The 21229-nt window shown below is 37.9% G+C and overlaps 1 protein-coding gene across 1 annotated transcript in view; it reads right to left on the reverse strand.

Moving 5' to 3' along the window:
* Positions 1-21229, reverse strand: part of bin3 (bridging integrator 3) — a 69341-nt gene that overhangs the window by 1772 nt on the left and 46340 nt on the right. Inside the window, exons 7-8 of the mRNA XM_058784986.1 lie at positions 11828-11969; positions 9180-9314 (exon numbers count right to left, since the gene is read on the reverse strand). Of these exons, the coding sequence (XP_058640969.1) occupies positions 9180-9314; positions 11828-11969 (277 nt within the window). The remainder of the gene's footprint in view (positions 1-9179; positions 9315-11827; positions 11970-21229) is intronic.

Below are 21229 nucleotides of genomic sequence, written 5' to 3' on the forward strand. Positions count from 1 at the left end.
TTGATTTTCTGTGTTTTCGCATCCGTAGCAAGCATTTTGATAGGAAAGGATGACGAATACGAAAAAACGTATACGAAATTTTCAGACTCATTTAGTCTCATAAACTGGCTAATTTAATAGCATTTTCTGGAAATCTTAATCACTATCACATAAAACATATACAAACAGTTAACATTCACAAATCCAGCTGCATATGATCAATACCACCTAAAATCTGAAATTATTATAATGGACACGCCCTTAAAAGTCAAAGCCACTCCCCTTCATAATGACACACCCTTTGAGCTGCAAAGTCAGACTCAATAAAACCCCCAAGATTCCCTACTGTGATGGTCTTCATCTTGTAAATATGCTTATTCTGCCAGGACACAGCCCTGTCTAAACTAAAATAGAAAATGACTGCATAGCTGAGGCCTTAATTTGTACGTGAAATCACTTTATGCTAAATAAAGAACTTGACTTTTTCAAACAAGGGATATTCTTCACTCCCGCTCGTACAGGAAAATGCTACGGCACAGAGATAACGCTCGTGGGTCTGTGGGTAGCAGGTGACCCTGATCTTCTGCGATCGCTGTGTGAGCGAGCGAGTGTCGGCTGAAAGCTTTCTTGACACGTCCCGCCCCTGCTCTTCCCCCGGCCCGTGAGTCAGGGGTCCCGCGAGAGACGCTTTGATGATTAATAGCCTTTAATCACATTACAAGACTCCAGGAGGAGTGGGCCGCCATTGAAAGCGCTGGGAAATACAGCTGCTCTGCTCTCAAACCCACACACAGCACATTTATTCAAGCTGCTTACTGTATGTGCGCTCGCAAACAAATCCACATCTACTATGGCCTTAAAATCCTGAGGTAAAAAAAAAAACATTCTCAGGACAATACGAGTGGTGCAAAACTCATGCTACAGTATGTGGCTGCTAAGGTTTTCAAAGCGGTTTTTAGCTTGTGGTTGCCAGGGTGTTCTGAATGGTTGCTAGGTGGTTTCTTACTGTCCCAACTCCAAGTCACCAAAATTGCAAATCACTAAAAATTTAATTCCTGTCATCATTTACTCATGTTGGTCCAAACCTGTATGACTTGAAAGAAAATTCTGACAAATAAAGGCAATGGAGTTCAAGACATAATATTGAACCATACTGACTTTTATTATACAGACAAAACAAAAAACTAAATGCAACAAAAACAAAATAAAGGTTTGTTCAAATCACTAACTCTAAATATGAGCAATAATAATAGCAATAATAAAAGCGGTACTTCATTTAGCAATACCGCTATGAATGTTACTGAAAAGCAGAGGCCATAAAAGCAACGTCTGAGTGGAAAAAGGTCCGTCTTTCACATGGGGTGATCAAACTGAAAAGCCATATCCTCTTTGGTCTTGTTAGCTAGCGATAAGCAGCAGAATTTCGGTTGATGAACGCAACTCAACTCTATTGTTCACACAGGAGCCATCGGGTTCAGACACCCACGGATTGCAAAGACACTTTTTAGGGTTTTTGTAGGGCAGATGTATAAATGCGGCACCAAACACTGTGATGAAGCACATCTCTTTTGAATAGATTGTGTAAACTGCCTCTGGGATTGCTCGAAATGACTTCAGACTCTAATCAAAGACTCCACGCTGGCCGTCAGTGGCACTCTGTGATCTATGAGAGGCCAGTTCCTGCCCAGTGCTGAATGGAAGCGGATACTGGTCTGTCCTGTTTATGGTGGTCTCACCACATGAAGAGCGGAGAGGGGATCTGTTTGCCGTGCAGCACGTGGGGCTGGAAGGAAAACTAGTTCAGAGGAAAATCCGCCTTGGACCTGTCAGAGATCAATCAAAACAACCAATGAATGATGCTGCCACACACAAGCTAAAACGCAGGTACGGCACCGTATTTATGTCTCGGCTTCAGGCGTCACGCCCACGGACCGTTCATGAGCCGTATGATACATGTTGCAAAGACAGGAGCTTTCTCGAAACAGCAAGCTCCAATTTGATTGGTTGGTTTGACGCAGCTTTTGGTAGTCAAGGCACATGGTCTGTAGAAACTACTTTTCAAAGATTCAAGTTTGCGTAGTTCACGACATCACAGGTTTCAGTAGTTTAAGGCAGTTAGTAGCAAGAAAACGTGGCATCCTCAGTAACTGCCCAATCCTGCTTTGATTCAGAGTTAAGTCCATTAAACAATTGGTTCTTATTACTTTCAGATGGAAGGATATTCTGACCGCAAAGTCAACACACATTTCCAATCATTCCTTTGCTGCTGTCTGTTTAACCATTTGTGGAGACAGCTGCGCCATGATTCGAATGAGATACCACACCAATCTATTATTGTGGTTTTGCCGATTTTAGATTTATCGCTCTTTAAAAATCACACACAGAAAAAACAAAATCAACTGTGGTCGTCGTTGAACACATCATCCAGACAGACCCTTCCTGTTTAAGCGGGTGATTCTTGACCAGAAAAAGCTTCAAAGGGAATTAGTATTTATGCTTCTGTCAAACACACGGCTAATTAACTAATTAAACACATACACACACAAATTGTAACACACAGTCTACACTGTAAGCCACAGATGTCCGAACTGAGTCTGTCTACACATTTAGCATCACGTCACCTCAGAATACTCAATAACCATGGACCAATAAGCTGTAAACACAAGGCTACCTATTAAGCGACAAAGTGAAAACAAAATCTGGTAAAAATGTCAGCTTTGGAATGGAAATCCATTTGGAACAATTACTGAATTTGTAAAACTGTCCATTCATCCATTCTCCACACCGCTTGTCCTCTATAGGGTCGTAAGGATGCGGGAGCCTATCGGCAAAGGCTGGGAAATACTCCCTGGATGGATGGCCAGTCCATTGCATGGCTAGAGCTAAAGTACACTTTCCTTGTTCACATTCCACTGCAGCTTGAGGAGATTAAGCATGATGGAATTTATCACCACCACAGTCCGCTGATGTCTAGGACAACAGCACATGTGTGAGTAATTTGGGTGCTCGAAAACAAAAGGTCCAATAGGAAGTGTGAATACACAGAACGAGTCCATCAGTGCTCATGGTCAATAGAGAATACTCTGTTGGAGATGTAGCAGAACACGGAAAATGAAGTATTGCCAGGCCTTAAACACAGACTTACACGCATTCATATTCACACCTACTGACAATTTAGTTGTTCCAATTCAGCTGACTTGCATGTCTTTGGATTAAGTGGGAAACTGAAGGAAGCTGGGACTTGAACCTGGGACATTCTTTCTGTGAGGTGGCAGTACTACCCACTGAGGCACTGCGCCCCTTGTAAAGTTGTTGATATTGTCAAATTACTTAGCATCCCAACAATCAATGGAACTGCTGGATTAGGTCTCAAACTGTTCTTTAGCATTGTTGAATTTGATGTGCCATCTTTAGAACACAAAGTATTTCTCTTCATTCCAGCACTCTGTCTAGTTCAGGGGTTTCCAAACCTGCTCCTGGAGAACTGAACTACCTTCCCCTGCAGGCTTCAGTTCCAACCCTGCTTCATCACACTTGCCTGTAATTTTCAAGTAATCTTGAACACCTTGATTAGCTGGTTCAAGAGCATTTGATTAGAGTTGGAAGTAAACTCTCCAGGATAGTATCCACCCAGGAAGAGGGATGGCTACTCCTGGTCCAGCAGTTCCTGAATGCCAGAACGTGTCCCGTGTAAATGCATAGCAGGGTGACAATGTAATGATCTGTGTCATTCACTTTGAGTACATCACCGTGGGGAGCCAGCTTTTGCTGAATGCACCCAGTGTAGACACTATGCATGTATTGTTGAACAGGTTTAGACCATTTCACAGCACTGAAACTATGCTTATTAGAGTAACAAATCACTTGCTCTTATCATGTGATTGTGGCTGCACCTCTCCTATTAGTGTTACTGGACCTTAGTGCTGCCTTTCATACTATCGACCACATCATTGTCTTGGACAGAGTCAAAAATTATGTTGGAATTACTGTGATTGCATTGGCATGGTTCAATTTGTCCTTATCTGACCATTATCAATTTGTAGCAGTAAATGAAGAGGTATATCAATCAATTCAGTATGGAGTACTGCAAGGCTCAGTACTAGGACCGCCATTGGTTTTCACCCTGTACTGAAGATGAGGTTTGTGAATATATTTTATATGCGTTCAAAGATTTTCCACTCGTATGAGAAGTCAAGACTGAAAGCAGTGGCTTCTGGGAATCAAGACGGCATGTGTAAATTTGGCTCATTCCGAGGCCATCCAGGATGTTTGTGCATGCATCTTTCTTTAGGCCAAATTTCTATTTGTCCTCATCCCCTGATATAAGGCTGTGTGTATGTGTGCGAATGACTCAGCAGGATGAGGGACTCTCAGCATGACTGAATGTTCGGTGAGTCAAACTGTGTCCACTCCAGGACTACTGGAAACACAAACACACACACTGTCTAATGTGACGTCCATCAGATACAGAGGGAGGCAGCGTCTCTACACCGCACCTATAGTAAGCAGTCTCGGGAGTCCACCTACACCCTCTATCTGACAGAAGTGACACCCTCCTCTACCCCGTCACGGAGAGCTGCTGTTGGTTGACTGTGTCTTGGAGTATGTGGGTGTTGGAGGTATGGCACTCTGGGTTACTGAAAGCGCTTGATGAATGAGACTCGGTCATCTGCTAGGCCTCTCTCTTGCTCTCTCTCTCTGCTGCCCATCTGTTAGCTGAGAGCGAGGAAAGACTGCATTTCAGGCCTGATCTATGATCAGCTTAATACATTCATGTGTTCATTTATTTATAACCTTTATTTTTTTTCCACTGAGCACCCACATCTGGTTTTCAATAGAGCAAATGACAAAAGCGTAGCATCACAAAGTGTTACTACACAAAAAACAAAATCACAAAAGACTGTTGTCTCCATAAAGTTTGCAATGGTTTTAGCTAAAGGAAGTTTGACGTTGTTCCATCCATGACATTTACAAGCTGAATTCAACTGCTATTTACTAGTCCATACTAGTAGACCAGAAGGCAAAATCAGCTACTAGATGACTCCAGTTATACAAATGTACATCCTGTTATCAAATAGATAGTTCCAGTTCTGGATGCTGGTTGGTCAATAGAGCGCTCTAATCTTTCTAAAATACATGTAAGTGATGATGTACAGTCAGACGATAATCTTTGTAAAAATAACTGACTGGTACATCAGCCACTTTTTTTTAGCATTGCCGAAAGGTGAAAATATTATCATACACTTTAGAAATTTTTTTTTTTTTTCTCCTTGCAGTGATGCCATTAAATAAATATTTTTGGTTCCTTAACATTTTAGTGTACAGTTCTTAAAAGAACCGTTTTTCTTAGTGTGAAGAACACTTCATAATCTAAAGAAACTTTTTCCATCACTATAAAGAACGTGTGATTGAAGGGTTCCATGAATGCTAAAGGTTCTTGATGGAACCATGACAATAAAGAACCTTTATTTTTAAGATTGTTGGGATGGAATTGAGATGCGATGCATGCCCTACACGAGTAGTACAAGCTACCAAGCGACATTTAGGCTCACTGCGTGTATGACGGCATTGTTTGTCGTCATGAAGGCTGTTTCCTGTTTGGCTAATCCTTCTCAGGCTAATCAGATAACACAAAATCAAACCTATTAACACTTGACACATTCACATTAAGAATCATCTCCTAAATTAAGTAAACATAAAATGAGCAAAGAAAAATCTGAACACTTCATTTAAACTTTCTAGAAAGTAATGAATACTACGTGGGTAAATCTCAAAACCAATCAAAAACATTTCCAATGTAAAATATTCTCATTTTGATTATTGTAATATAGCAACATTTTTTAAAAATTTGTATAAATGTAGTTATTAGTCTTCAATCTAACAGAATTTTAAATAATAATTTTCATACAATTTACTATGTAATTCATCTGTTATACCAGACCTATAACAACAGTGCATGTACAAGTAGACAGTTAGGAGAGGCTCTCTCTCAAGATGGCATTTTTTGGGATCATAGGGCACAGGATCAGGTCCTGACGGACTCAGACCTGACAGATCTCGACTGCCCGCTCTGCCCTGAGCCGTGAAGATTATGGCTTTTAAATATGTGATTAACCCACCAAGAAAAGGCCTGCTTAGACTATTCAGCTTTAACACCAACTCACAGTTAAGTCAGTGTTGTAAAACACTGTGTAAAATAGGTTATATCCACCGTACTTACAGGATACGTTTGACTCAAGAGGCAGATGACAGCAGAGGTGATCCATTAGTTTAAAACATACTATTGTTTATGCTTCTTAATGCAACTTAAATGTTAAAGTTTAAGTCCATGTGTACTGATATCATATGTGATGTCTGCATTATCTCCACTTATACACACACAGGTGCACCAAAAAGCATTTGGACACCTTTAAGAATATGAATTTATTATTATCCATCAAGCCAGGAATGGAGAGATTGTTAAAACAGAACAAAACAGAGCAGAACAGAACAAAACAGAACGTCGCTAAAGTATCCATATTTTTGGGGGGGGGGTCTGTACAGACACACATGCAAAATAACATCATGACATGGGAATAATATTACCATCCTAACACTGTGAAAATGTCAGAGAGGGGGTAAATGCGTACGTCCTGAAGACAAGACTGTGTGTGTTGACTTGGCTTTTCCTCTTTTACTACATTCATTAGATTCTAATGTTTAGTTCCCTCTCACACACACTCTCCTTAAAATAACACAGACTGAGCTGTGGACATAAGCAGGCAGGATTGTGGGGGTTAATCACATTAGAGAGAGGGGAAATGTGTAGAGTGAGACAGTGTGTGAGTGCAGCATAAAGGAGTGTTTTTGTGTGTGTGTGTTACTCAGGGTTAATCACATTAGATCTGGGTGGAGGGAGAGTAAGCTTTAAAATTTACTACTGTGTGTGTGTGTGTGAGGGTGTTTCTTCAAACATGATTTTTATTGATTTAGATTTTTGGCTTTTGATTCTTATTAAAAACAAAAAAAAATGTAATTCAACTTTTTGTTAAATGATTATCATATAACATTTTACCATGACAACTATAAAACAGTCTTTTATGCATATATTTTGTTAAACCCTTGTCTCAGACTTTTGTCAAACCAGCTGTAAATATTTGATTACAGCCACAACAATAAATTTTTTATTATTTCCTTATTTTTATACATATTCATGTAAAATACGTAAAATATTTTTGTTTGTGTAGATTCATAACTAAATCATCCAGGTGTTAAAATGTTCATTTTTTTTTATTTTTTATTGAAAAATATTAAATAATCAACAAGACATTTCAGTGTCTATCCAAACACCTTCATCAGTTTTAAAAACAGGAAATTACTCTGGCAAATATCCACAAAGGTCACATGATCAGCAGACCTATAGAGGTAACGTGACTACTATTTTTGAGACATTGTTATAGTATTTCTACTTCATTCTTGATCGTCTATTGTCATACTTGATCATCTACTTTTATTTTATAAAAAATGTTAAAAAAGCTACCAGCCGGCTCACCAGTTAGTCATCATTTGAAAGTTTGCAAGTATTAATTTGATCCTCTACTTTTGTATTTTTTCCCCCTTTTTAACAATTTTAGTATATCTTCTCAAGGGACAATACTACGCAAATTAAACTTGGATATATTTTAGAGTAGTCAATGTGCAGCTTGTATAGCAGTGCAAATTTACAGTCCTCTAAATATAACTTAGCATATAGCCATTATTGTCTAAATAACTGGCAACAAAAAAAAGAGTACACCCTAAGTGAACATGTTAAAACTTCATCAGCAAGGCAGTCGTCATCTTGGCAGTGTGTTTGGGGTCGTTATTATGTTGGAAAACTGCCGTTCAGCCCAGTTTCTGAAGGGAGAGCATCATCTTCTGCTTCAGAATGTCTCAGTACATGTTGGAATCCATGTTTCCCTCAATGAACCGCAGCTCCCCAGTACCAGCAGCACTCATGCAGCCCCAGACCATGAAGCTACCACCACCATGCTTGACTGTAGGCAAGGCACAATTTTCTTGGTACTCCTCACCAGGGCGTCACCACACATGCTTGACACCATCTGAGCCAAACAAGTTTACCTTAGACTCATCAGACCACAGGACATGGTTCCAGTAATTAATGCTCTTGGACATGTTGTCTTCAGCAAACTGTTTGCAGGCTTTTTGTGAGCCAGCTTCAGAAGAGGCTTCCTTCTGGGACGACGGCCATGCAAACCGACTTGTTGCAGTGTGCGGTTTATGGTCTGAGCACTGACAAGCTGACCTTCTATTTCTGCAACCTCTAGAGCAATGCTGGCAGCACTCATGCATCTGTTTTTCGAAGCCAGCTTCTGCACCTGACGCACAGCACAAGGACTCAACTTCTTTGATCGACCCTTGCGAGGCCTGTTCCGAGTGGAACCCGTCTTGGAAAACCTCTGTATGCCACTGCCCACTGTACTGTAACTCAGTGTTAGGTTGTTACTGATCTTCTTATAGCCTCGGCCATCTTTGTGGAGAGCAACAATTCTGATTCTCAAATCCTCAGAGAGTTCTTTGCCACGGGGTGCCATGTTGAACATCCAGCGGTCAGTATGAGAGAACTGTACTCAAAGCACCAAATTTTAACTGCTCTAAAACAAGATACACAAATTGGTATAGTCCTGTCAAGCAGACAAAAACATGAACATGATGAATAGCACATGTGGCTTTGCATGATTAAACGACGTATAGCTGTAATCACTTAGGGTGAACTCACTTTTGTTGCCAGCTTTTTTGACAATAATGGCTGTGTGAGTTATTTTCAGAAGACAGTAAATCTTTACTGCTATACAAGTTGCACATTGACTACTCTAAAATATATCTAAGTTTCATTTCTATAGAATTGTCCCTTGAGAAGATATACTAAAATGGTTGCTGAAATGTGAGGGGTGTATTCAGTTTTGTGAGATATATATATATATATATATATATATATATATATATATATATATATATATATATATATATATATATATATATATATATTTAAATAATGGAAATCAATGTGTGTCTGTGAGTGAGGAAGGGATTTGTGGTGTTGTGTTAAACAAAATATAAAAGTATGTTCCCAGAAAATCCATGATATGGCCCACGTAACAGACATGCTGTATTTTAGTTTGAGTTATTTTGCGTCTGAGCTGGATGCATTTGATGCTCACCTGAGCTCGTATCAGAGCCTCAAAGCTGGGCTGAAAGTAGTCGATGCGGCTGTTGTAGAACTTGGGCATCTCGTCCAACAGCTGCTTGTTCTTGGCTTCAAAGTCTTCCCTGACGGGCTTCAGCTCTTCCCTGGCCTAAAAGCAGAACACACACACACACACACACAGACGTGTAATGCAGCAATGAATAAAACCAAGACTACTGCCTACTCCAGAATGACTTGCCAAATATTAATGCATGCCGTTATGGTGTGTCATTAGAATAATAACAAAAAAATTGTATGAGGCCAGGATATTTTCAAGGGTGTGGAGGTGGGGAAGAGCAATGTTGATGATGCAATCACCAATCAGCACAGCGGAAGGGAGGGGAAAGCAATCTATAAGTGCTGACCTCTGCTAGGATATGACCTGCTTTCTATATATGACACAGGCCGTGTGTAAATGTGATTGCACACACACACCATCAGTTCTCCTATCCTCTACGGCCCGCTGAGTCCTTCAGTGTGTGTGTGGGCGATGGGCTGTACATGTATGTTGAAGTTTTCCAGGCATCCGTCTCTATCTGTTTACGCACGTACAGTCCTTCACGTGTCAACATACACATGCATAATGACCCAGAAGTGTGCAACAAAAAGAACAAACAATTATTGTTTGCTCGCGTTCGCTGGATCGTGTTACTGTACGCGAGTGAGTGTGTGTGTGTGCGAAACCCAATTATCCCGCAGTGTGTGTTGAGCGCAGCCTCTTGAAAAAGTGCAGCTGAGTTGAGAGGCTGTTTCTCATGCGTGGGTGAGTTCGCTCGCATGTATACATGTGCTCTGAATACTTCTGCACCTATCCAGCGCAGCTTCCTTCACTTGTTGCTGCGTGCTAAAAAAATCCCGCCAGAACTGTACGCGAGTGGACGGATGATAATAAACCTGATGACTCTTAAGGTCCAGCATACTCGACTACAAGCATCCACTACAGGAAGATGTATAAAGACTAGAGAAAAACTGTTTTGTGTGAAGTGTTTCGTAGTTCAGGTGGCTTTGTGTCTTTTTGAGCCCCAGTTAAAGTTAAAATGAAGTCAAAATGGTGCTGCAAGGATGATGTATTTTGGAGGTTGAAACCCAGAAATGAGCTTTTTACCACTTCGGCTCCTTAGTCTCAAAGTCAGTGGGTTTTTTGAATGTATTTTTGGATAAATGCCTGAAATAAGGTCACTTTCACAGCCACATTGTGCTTGTATCATGTTAGACACTCGAACATTCAGTAAAAATGTTGTTGGAGGCTTAGTAATGTGACTTTGAGGTCATGTGACTGTGGTGTCGTTTGGTTATAACGTACGTTTAGCTTATTACTTCTGCTGATTGTATTTAGGCTTCAAAATTAAGTTTGTGTTAATTTGTGAGGAGTATCATGATCAACAAAATGTGTAAGAATCATAAACTTTTGTTGGTTTCTCTATCTGCTTTCGTAACGCACATTCCTGTTCTTTTTGGAACCAATATCCTGATCACTCAGAAATACGGCATGTCATAGAAGTAAAATGAGTTCTGAATATCATTTCCTGTGGAAATTTCATGAGGTCTGATAACAAAATTGATGCAGACAAAAGGACAAAATTAACACTGTCTCTCTCGTTTAAAATAAAAAGTACAATATGATCTATGGTTATTTATGTGCTTAAATAGGGGTATGACAGGACGTAACTGTGTTTATATGTGCATACGCAAATTTTGGAATAAACAACTGTACGGCAGTAATGGTGATCTACTACAGCGAAAATATGGTGTTAACTCAATGAATATTACGTATTAAAAGTTGCTTTTATTTTGTCAGCAGTTATATGCCATATGACCTTTTTGATGTTTGTTGTGGATATGGTTTTATATTCTATAGCTCCTCATACACAGGGTGAATTTTAAGACAAAAGCTCAGAGATTAATTTTGAAAAACTTGTCCCGATGAACATTTCGAAAATTCACACTCGGCACAAACAAGCCTTAAGATATGAGATTTATCCATATATAAGGAGCCACAATAAACCTTGTGAAAATAAGCAACTGCATGTGGTCTATTAAGGCAGAATATAGTGTGATGAAGGCAATGAAATGCATGGTAAAATATTTGCAACTCTCATTATAGCAGCAGAAGGAATGAATGCCACATCATCTTTTACACAGAGTTTATTTACTGTAGATTGTGCATAAGCATTAGCTGGATGAGTCTGAAACATACAAATATGTAATTTGATTTAAGGGTTACATTTTATTTTAATGTGTCCTTGTTACAGTGTAACTGCACAAATAAACACTGGGTAATATTAATTAACAACACGTATATACCAAAGGGTTAGGGTTTGGTTTTTAATTTAGTGTTTTTACTATCGTAAATACATTTAATGTGTAACAAGGTTGCATTAAATTAAAATGTTACCGATTTGATGTCTATCTTTCCCTATTCAAGCAGACAAGAGCTGTATGTTTTATCTACACAGAAAACAGCTACCTGGGGCGTTACCAATATGACCGCTGAGTGAACTAACTTCAATTAAAGGATTTCTGGTATTAGTAGGCGATCAGTCACTCATCGAAAAATGAATGGCTGAAATTACGACGCTGTCGGAAAGGAAGTCCTGTCTTGAATGGAAGAACTGGTTGTACCTGATGGAGTTTGACCATGATGGGCCCCGTCTTCTCTTTTTCTTCATATTTCTCCACTTTAGACTGGAGTCTCTTATAATCTTGAAGAGCCTGTTCCCTGCGTTTTACCGCCATGTTCAGACTGGGAAACACACTGCTGTACCTGCGTACACACAGCACAGACAGAGAACATGATCAATGTGCACATAACACAGACATTCATTAAAGGATCAGTTCACACAAAAGTGAAAATTCTCTCATCATTTTCTGACCCTTAAGTTTTTCCAAACCTGTATGAGTTTCTTTCATCAGCTGAACACTAAAGAAGATATTTGAAAGAATGTGTATTACCAAACAGTTGATGTTCCCCATTGACTTCCATAGTATTTTTTTTTGTTCCGTACTATGGTCAATGGGGACCAACTGATGTTTGGCTACACACATTCTTCAAAATATCTTCTTTAACATTCCATAGAAGAAAGAAACTCATACAATTTTAGAACAACTTGAGGGTGAGAAAATGATGACAGGATTTTCAAATAACATGTCAACAAAGTAACAAGCACAAAAAAAATAAAATAAAATGTATAAATCGTTCATAAAACCGTCACATTCAAAGATTTACACAGATATTTGCCATGTTTGCGTTATGAGGAAAGATGGTTTCTACGACGAGAAACTATTATAACCACAGCTCAAATGAAGTCTGGCACACACTAAAAGATTAAAATCTTCTCAGATTTTCAAAATGTGAGAGACCACAAAAATAATGATAAAACATTCATAAATTTAACAGTTTTGTTCCTATAGTGTGTGGAGTGTGGAGTCCGGGAACACGGGAAAACATGACTTTAGAGTAAACAAATGGCGGACAACGGGCAAGAAGAAATGACGATTATAGTGTTTGGACTAATTTTTACAGAAAATTTGTGGAAATAAAAGAAAAAATATTTGTATGAAGTCACAGAGGCGCGTGAACATGTTACAGCGCGAGCTGGAGGCAGGGTTGCCAAGTTTAAAAAAAAAAAAAAAAAAAAAAAAAAAAAACAGACCAACAGATATTCAAAACTAGCCCACATTTTTTCCATGATTTTCCTCTCTGTCGGGTGTCCGCTTCATTGAACATGCAGAAGACGCCTACGTCATTCGCTGGAACACCACTCTCTCGTGAACGCGCGTACGACAGTTAGCAGAAGCTAGAGATTACGGTTTATAAAGTTTTAAATATGGTTATTTTTCTTACACAAATGCATCGTTTCACTTCAGAAGTTTTTATTAAAACCTGGAGTGGTGTGGAGCACTTTTTATGATGGATTTATGTGCTTTATTTTGCTTCAAAATCTCGACCACCATTCACTGCCATTAAAAAGCTTGGAAGAGCCAGAGCATTTTTTAATATAACTCAGATTGTATTCGTCTGAAAGAAGAAAGTCATATACACCTTGCTTGAGGGTGAGTAAACCATGGGGTAATTTTATTTTATTTTTTTCTTGAGTGAACTATCCCTTTTACACATCTCACACCACAGGGAAATCTGATAAAACAATCTGTAGAACCATCAAAATAATTGGGACTAAGATTATAAAAAGGGGAGAATTTGGCCCAAAACTGGCTGGATTTTCTTGTAGTGTGTGCCCTGCTTAAGATTGTCAATCTCGAAAGGAATTACCCCAACAAGTAGCTCATTGACTTACAATTACTAGTTTATCGGTTTTAAAAACGCAAATTTTGTTTTTCTGAACAACAACAACACTTGCCTCTCTGCTGCCCCCACCAGCTCTGGAGGAGCCACTGAATTTTCACAACATGTTGATAGACAAGTATGCCTTATACAAACTACATGAATTTTTATGAGGTTTGCATTTATTGTTTGATCTTAGCATGGTGGCCGCTATGAGGGAGCAACCTACTGCATTTTCTAGGAGTCTTCATCTTATGGGTTCACATCATTTTAAAGATATCTATTCATTCCTTTAGGTGTTAAACTTACTTTAAGCGAAACACTACAGTGTTTCATAGTCTACGTGGAGAGGGAAATCAATAGAGTGTGTTGAACACAGCAAACCACAGTGTTTGTTCCATGACAAAAATCATTTAATAATGTGATGAGGAGGTCCATGCAGCATTAGCCCATTTTAACAGGATCACTTAATTACAGCCACACAAATGGCACAGAGGCATTTCACTTGGATTCTTTTATTGTTTCTATTCCAAATGAAAATATAATCTCTGGGTGAGAAGCCTGGTCTCAGGAAACTAAAAATAGGAAAACTCTAAACTGTAACTTAGCAACAGAGTCGGCCGCTTTGGTTTGAGGCCTGACTGCGTTTCGACTTTGCATCGCCTGGGAGCACTGAGGAACAGTACAAACACATGACCCACACTGTTTTGTTCTTTGTAACTACTGAAAAAAGAGACTTACTTCACATAAGCTACAAGCCTTGAAGTAGGAGGACAGTTTTAGGGTGAAGGAGCTATAAATGTATGTTCTTATGTGCATTATTTGGGGGATTTAGGTGAAGAAACTCCGTAAGGTGCATCTGTAGGTCTTCTGCAGTTGACTGTGCGTGACGCATCTTCAGTAGGAGAAGATGCGATGTGTAAAGTGGCCTGCGGTTAAACTGAAATGGCCAACGATGCAGCCTAAATTGCCGACTTTTATTGAGGTTGTTAACTACTGAGTCTACTTGAATAAACTGATAATTAAAATATTGGCCACATTAGCCAGATGTTTCAAGAAAATAATTATGAAAACACCATGTGGGGGAGGGGAAAAAAAGAAAAAGAAAAACCACATCTCAAATCTCTGAAGGTTATTTAACATTGAAAAAAATAATATATATATTTTTTTACAACAGATTAGAAATAGATTAGAATGCACTTCTGAAAGAAACAATATTCAGGAAATAATGTAGCGGTCTGAACTTACAGAGGTTTTATTGGATGGCATTTGTAAACTGAAAAGCTAAACAAATGATTTATGCTTTTGATAATATTTTTCTTTAGGATAATGAGCACTGATGATAAAAGCCATTCAATAATTGATAATGCAGGACTTGCACTTAAAAAGATTAATAAGTTACTGAATAAGGATGTCAACATTTCATTATGAGAAATCATGACATTAATAGTGATTATTTTATTCTACTGACAGCCATATACTTTAACAGAAAAAATGAGTTAAAAAAAAGTAGTTTATTATATAATTCCAGATCGTTATGATCATCTTCAGCTGTTTTCTGAAGGTTTTATGGGAATATTCTCTGTAAAGCTGCGAGAGGTGAGCCATAAACGTTTGGGTCAGGTAAGACAAATCTGTCAAATTAGTAAAGAAAGTGATGAGCTACATGAGGTGAAAGTGAAGGAAAACTACAAGAGAAGAAGAAAATCAGAGAGAGAGAGAGAGAGAGCGAGAGAAAGTGAGTGGCTTCACCGTGTGGAGCTGTGTTAAGACAAGCCCTAAATTGTTTCCCACAGGAAGTAAAGAAGGGAGCGGCACAATATCACTGTGGCAACGTCACAGGACCCAGCCCCACAACCCACGCGCACCCTCTATTTATAAAACACCACCTTGGCCCATTGACTCTCTTCTATCTCTCTTCTTGGCACGAATGTCAAGTGTGACAACTGGATAAAACATCATGCAAACATAATACAACCTTAAAATGACAAAATCAAAAAAAATAAATAAATAAATAATAAAATAAATTATTTCCAGCCATTTTTGATGATTAATCAAGAGTTTAAAATTTTTTTTTATTTAGAATGATTCACTAATAAATCATTCAGTGATTTATTTAAACAAAAAATAGGATTTGGCCAGCTGGATGCATGCATTATGTTCGACCATAAAATTACATTTTACAATGAGCGGTTTATTTAGGATGCATAACATTTTTGTAGTCACTCCATTTAGTCACTCACAAAAAGCCAGCAACATAAAATTGTTAAAAAATAAATAAGCAAATAAGATTTTAAACCTAAGCTATGTCAAATATAATACAATAAAGACAAAAGTAATGATAAAATAATACAAAAACACAGTTTAATAGATGGCTTTATCATCTGTACATTTCCTCAAATCACACAGCCTTAGTAGGCATGGTAAAAACATTAAAAGTAATAATTTGTATAACTGAAACTTAAGTCAGAAATCACTAAAAATCTTGACTGAACGTAGAACAACAAAGGCAATGACCCATCACATATGCACAAGCATCATCTATTTATCTATTCTACATCCACCCACACTATATTTGTGAAATAAAAACTTGATCATGTTACATGGAATATTCCAGGTGAAATTTACATCGTTTGTCCCCTGAAAGCAGGTTTAGAGCAGGTTAGTGCCTGCTCTGTCTATAATGACAGTTCACGGGTGTTGTTCTTGGAAGTAAGCGATCTAAAAACACTCGCTGTAATCTACATGGACTAGAGGACGGCCCGTCTGACTCGGCACAACCCAAACACACGGTCATGTGCCCGGCCCGTCTAAAAGCTCTCTTGATGTTTCTTGAACATCCACATGACTGCATATACACACACACACACACACACACACACACACACACTTAAGTTCCACCTCGCTGGTCGGCTGTATAATTTAACACCCGTCTCGTCTGGCTGCGGGTGTGGTGGCCGCTTGACAGAGAATGACAGAAATAACAGTTGGACGAAATCGCAGTCGGCTGTTTGCAACAGCGGCACACACACACACACACACACACACACACACACACACGCAGCTCCGCGAGCCAAACCAGAGTCTGGACGGGATGACCGCTGCAGCTACCCTTGCTCTGTCCACGGGACAGCGTGACAGTACGTCTGTGCAAGAGTTTACAGAGTTCACTGTACTGTGGGGTGTAACGCTGGGTGCTGTGTCATGCCTGAGAAGCGAGGCCTTTATTATAGATTTTCGGTTTCTAAAAATCAGATCCGCATGTTTGACCAGCCCTGTCTCTCTTTTAAGCAGCACAGGAGACTCTAAACACACAGTATGGCATCTCTCTGCTTGCGTTTGACAATGCCAGGGTGTTTGCTGTAGGGTGGTTACGTACTGGCTCAAGTCACAAGAGCCCACCCAAGTCTCTATGACATTCTGGCTCGGGTCACTCCTTCAAATGTAAGTTTATGGGATTGTTCCACCCATTTTATTGTCTGGAAGGTGAAAATCATAAAGGGATAATGCAGGCAAAAATGAAAATTGTCATTATTCATTCATCCTCATGTCATTCCAAACCTGCAAGACTGTCTTTCTTCAGCACAGAACACAAAAACTGATATTTTGAAAAATGTTTCCATTTTCTTGTTTTATGTTTTTGTGTGTTTGTCTTATTTTTGCATAGTTTTGTTTTTTTTGAGTTTTTTTTGTTTTGTTTTGTGTTGTTTTTGTTTTATTATTGCATTGCCATTTTTAAATTTTATCTGTTTTGTTTTTGCAGTTTTTTTGTTTAGTTTTTTTAAGTGTTTTTTGAGTTGTTTTTATTTTGTTTTTGTGTTTTGTTGTTTTTTTTTGTTTTATTGCGTTGCCATTTTGTGTTTTATTTGTTTTAGTGTTGTTTTTTATTTTTGCATTGCATTGAGTTGTTCTTTTTTGTTTCTGTGTTGTTTTTGCTTTATTAGTGTGTTGTCATTTTTTTTTGTTTTGTTTTGCATTTGTTGTGTTGTTTTTATTTTTGCATTGTGTTATTTTTCAGTTTTTTGGGGTAGTTTTTGCTTTGTGTTGTGTTTTTTGTTTGTTTTATCGTTATGTTGTTCTTTGATATTTTTGTATGTTTTTTTTTTTTACTTTTGTTTTTGAGTTCGAGCTGTTTTTGTTTTTATTGTATTGTTCTTGGTTATCTTTGCATTGTGTTTTCTTGGTTTAGTTTTGTTTTTCTGTAGTTTTTTTTTAGTTTTATTTGTTTTATTTTTATGTTGTGTTGCTTTTGTTACATTTTTGCATTGTGAGTTGTTATTGTTTTGTTTGTTGAGTTGTTTTTATTTTATGTTCTTTTTTGTTTTTGTTTTTGCGTTGTTTTGTTTTTTTGCTGAGTTGCTTCGGTTTGTTTTTTATATATTTTTTTTAGTTGCTTTTGTTTTGTATTAGTGTTCTTTTGCATTTTTGTCTGTTTTTGTCTATGCAATGAAAGTCAACGTACGTACAAAAATAGCCGAAACATTTTTCAAAATACCTGCATGTTTAGAGCATGAGGGCGAGAAAATGACGACACAATTTAAATATTTGGGTGAATTATCCTTTTAATTCTGATTACTTAAATTATTAAAACTGTACTAGTATCTCTCTTCAACAAGTCACATGATTTGGGGTATCGTATCGTCCATGTCTGTAGCACACTGCAGGACGAGTTAAGCACCCAAAGCTGAACACTCACTGTTGGGGATTTGAATAAAGCCATACATATGAGCAATAGTTAGTGGTGTTTGCTAAGACGAGCATCACTATTACTAAGATATCTCGCCATTACACATATCAGAAAAACAACATTCCATCTTGATCAACAAAGACTTCAATGAACAGAGTCAAAACAACCTCCCCTAATGCATATCGCCAAGCAGATATAATTGTGCTACTCGTGCGATTCAAAACTGTTGCTGACTTCTGTTAGTGCAGACAAAACACACACTCAAAGCGAGAGGCACACACTCACCTGGTTTAGAAATGAGTTATCACATTAAGAGATCCGACATCTGTCTGAAGCCATTAGAGTTTCAACAGCTTTTCAGAGGGATCACATTATAAATACTTTCCTCCCATGAACACTGGGAGAACAACGAGAAAGAAGCGAGAAACGCTGAGCTATTCATGCACTAATGGAATCTTGTCTTTCATGGTATCTTGGCTTACGGCTGATTAAATGTGTTGCGGCACAGCAGAAAACAAAGCCGGTGTGTTTTAAGGATTCCACTGGAGGCGACACTGAAAGAATGCTGTTTTGTTTAAAGCTAAATGTGAGATTTCCAGCATGCTTGATATGGATGCATACTAAGTTTGAAAGAGTCTATGCTCTAAAACATCTGTGGGTGACGCTCACAAAAACATGTCCAGGTCATCTTTCACTGACAAATTATATTGTGCATGAAGAAAAAAAATTAACATTAACATTTTTTGCATAGTGACATTATCCTGTTATCCCATTTAACACAATATTGTTCCTATTCTACAACTTTTTAAAAAATTTTTATTTAAATTAACATTCATTAAATGTATATGACGTATAATTGTTCACAAGTAAAATACATTATAATTTTTCCACAATAAATACATTAAATCTTATATATAAGATTACTGTATATGTATACACACAAACATATACATATACATATAAATATATATTATATTATGTGTGTGTGTGTGTGTGTGTGTGTGTGTGTGTGTATCTCTTATAAGCTTATTATAGCTTAAAAATAAGCTTATTATAAGATTTTTTGCAGTGACAGTGATAGTCACATTATTTTCATGACAGTTAAGCACATTTTCACCCCATATTCCCATTACTTTTACACTAATCCTGGTGTTTTACTTTAGACTTTTTGATTTTATTCTATGAAGACTCTTACTGTATTCTTAATACAGTATTACTCCTGTTCTACAACATTTATACATTTAAATTAGCATACATTAAAGGAAGTGCAACAAATATTGCCTTCATGTATAAATCTTCAAATATTTTACATTTTTATTTCATTTAAAAAATGTATACTTATTTTAAATATTTAATTTAATTTATTTAATCAATTTCAATTTAATTACATTTATTTGTTTGATGGCAAAGCTAAATTTTCAAAATCAATGTCAAATGATCCTTCAAAAATCATTCTAATATGATCTTTTTTTCCCTTTTTTTATTTTGTGATACTGTGATATGTGAATGATAGATTAGACAGCGGCGTTAAAAAAAACAAAAACAAATATAAATATATAAATAAAAAAATAAATAATAGTTTTATTCAGCAAGGATGCATTAAAATGTTTAAAAGTGACAGTAAATACATTTATGATGTTACAAATGATATCTATTTCAAATAAATGTTGTTCTTTTGAACTTTCTATTCATCAGAGAATTCTTAAAAAATATGTATCAGTTTCCACAAAAATATTAAGCAGCAAAGACAGTTTTCAACTTTGATAATAAGAAGCATTATTAATAATTGAGCACCAAAATAATTTATGATAACTGAGCACCAAACAATGATTTCCAAGGGATGTTCTAAAATAATAAATAAAATGTTTATGTCCTAAAAAACACTATTTCTTTAAAGAATAATTATGGTTTTGAAGTGCAACATGATTAAATACTTCTCAAGAATTGTGAGAATCACTCAAGAATCAGTGTTCAATATCTCCAGTTACTTTCAGGCAGTCATATTTGTTAGCTTGCGGAAAAGAAGTGGTCAGCTGTGAGTTTGCATGTGTATAAGCAAGAGTGTGTGTGTATGCTGAGCAGGGTTTACTCTGCTGTTTAAAGATTCAACTGTGCTTATAGTATTTGCGTGTACATGAGAGTGTGTGTGTTTCTGGGCTTGAGGCCACAGTAAGAGCCTACACACACGTCCGCCACACACCCACCAGCCAGCGGAAATGAGAACCATTCCATCCTGCCACCAAACACACACACACACACACACACACACACACACACACAACCAGAAAACACTTTCTATCCATCTTCCTCTTCCTTGCTGTCTTTCTTCACACACAACAGCTGTACGGCTTCACCAGAGCTGACCAAAACCTCTTTGTGGTCAAGGCTAAAGTAATAAAATAACAATATAATTATTTCTTATATAATTTAACACGAATCAGCACATCCTTCAGGAACAAAAGTGGAGTAAGAAGTCGCTCCAAGAATCCAAGAACACACACACACTCAGACAGAGGCGTTTGTTAGGAGTGTCTCCGCACCCACTCCTCTTCCTAGTCGCTCGTTAAGGCCTGCTTCCTGTTCCGGCCCGTCCCACGAGAGAACGGAGGCATGGAATAGCACTCATGGGGGCGAGAGAGGAGTGGAGGGGCGGACAGCCAAATAAACTTTCCTCCAGACGCACTCTTTCATTCAGGACAGACCTGCAGCCGTCAGAGCATTTCTCATATAACGCTCAGCGCTTATAATGCGCGCAGCTGAGAGGAAGTCTGGCGACCTGAAAGAAAGTCATTAACACACCTTCCACATATTCATTAATTGCAGCAGCCTGGCTGTAGTTGTTACGTAATAAATATATCGGTTCCGACTGAAATAGAATAGCGCAGATTTTTTCCACCGAGGACGCGCAGATTGATTCCAGGTGTTTAAAGACAATAACACAATTCCAGCCAGCATTCATAAATATCAGATCACACATATATGGACTGTTAATGAACAGCGATTCAAAAGGCATAATCAGTTCCAGGACAGATGTCCAGTGGAAGATGATGCCTCA

Source organism: Onychostoma macrolepis, chromosome 08, assembly GCF_012432095.1.
Source record: "Onychostoma macrolepis isolate SWU-2019 chromosome 08, ASM1243209v1, whole genome shotgun sequence".
NCBI lineage: Eukaryota > Metazoa > Chordata > Actinopteri > Cypriniformes > Cyprinidae > Onychostoma > Onychostoma macrolepis.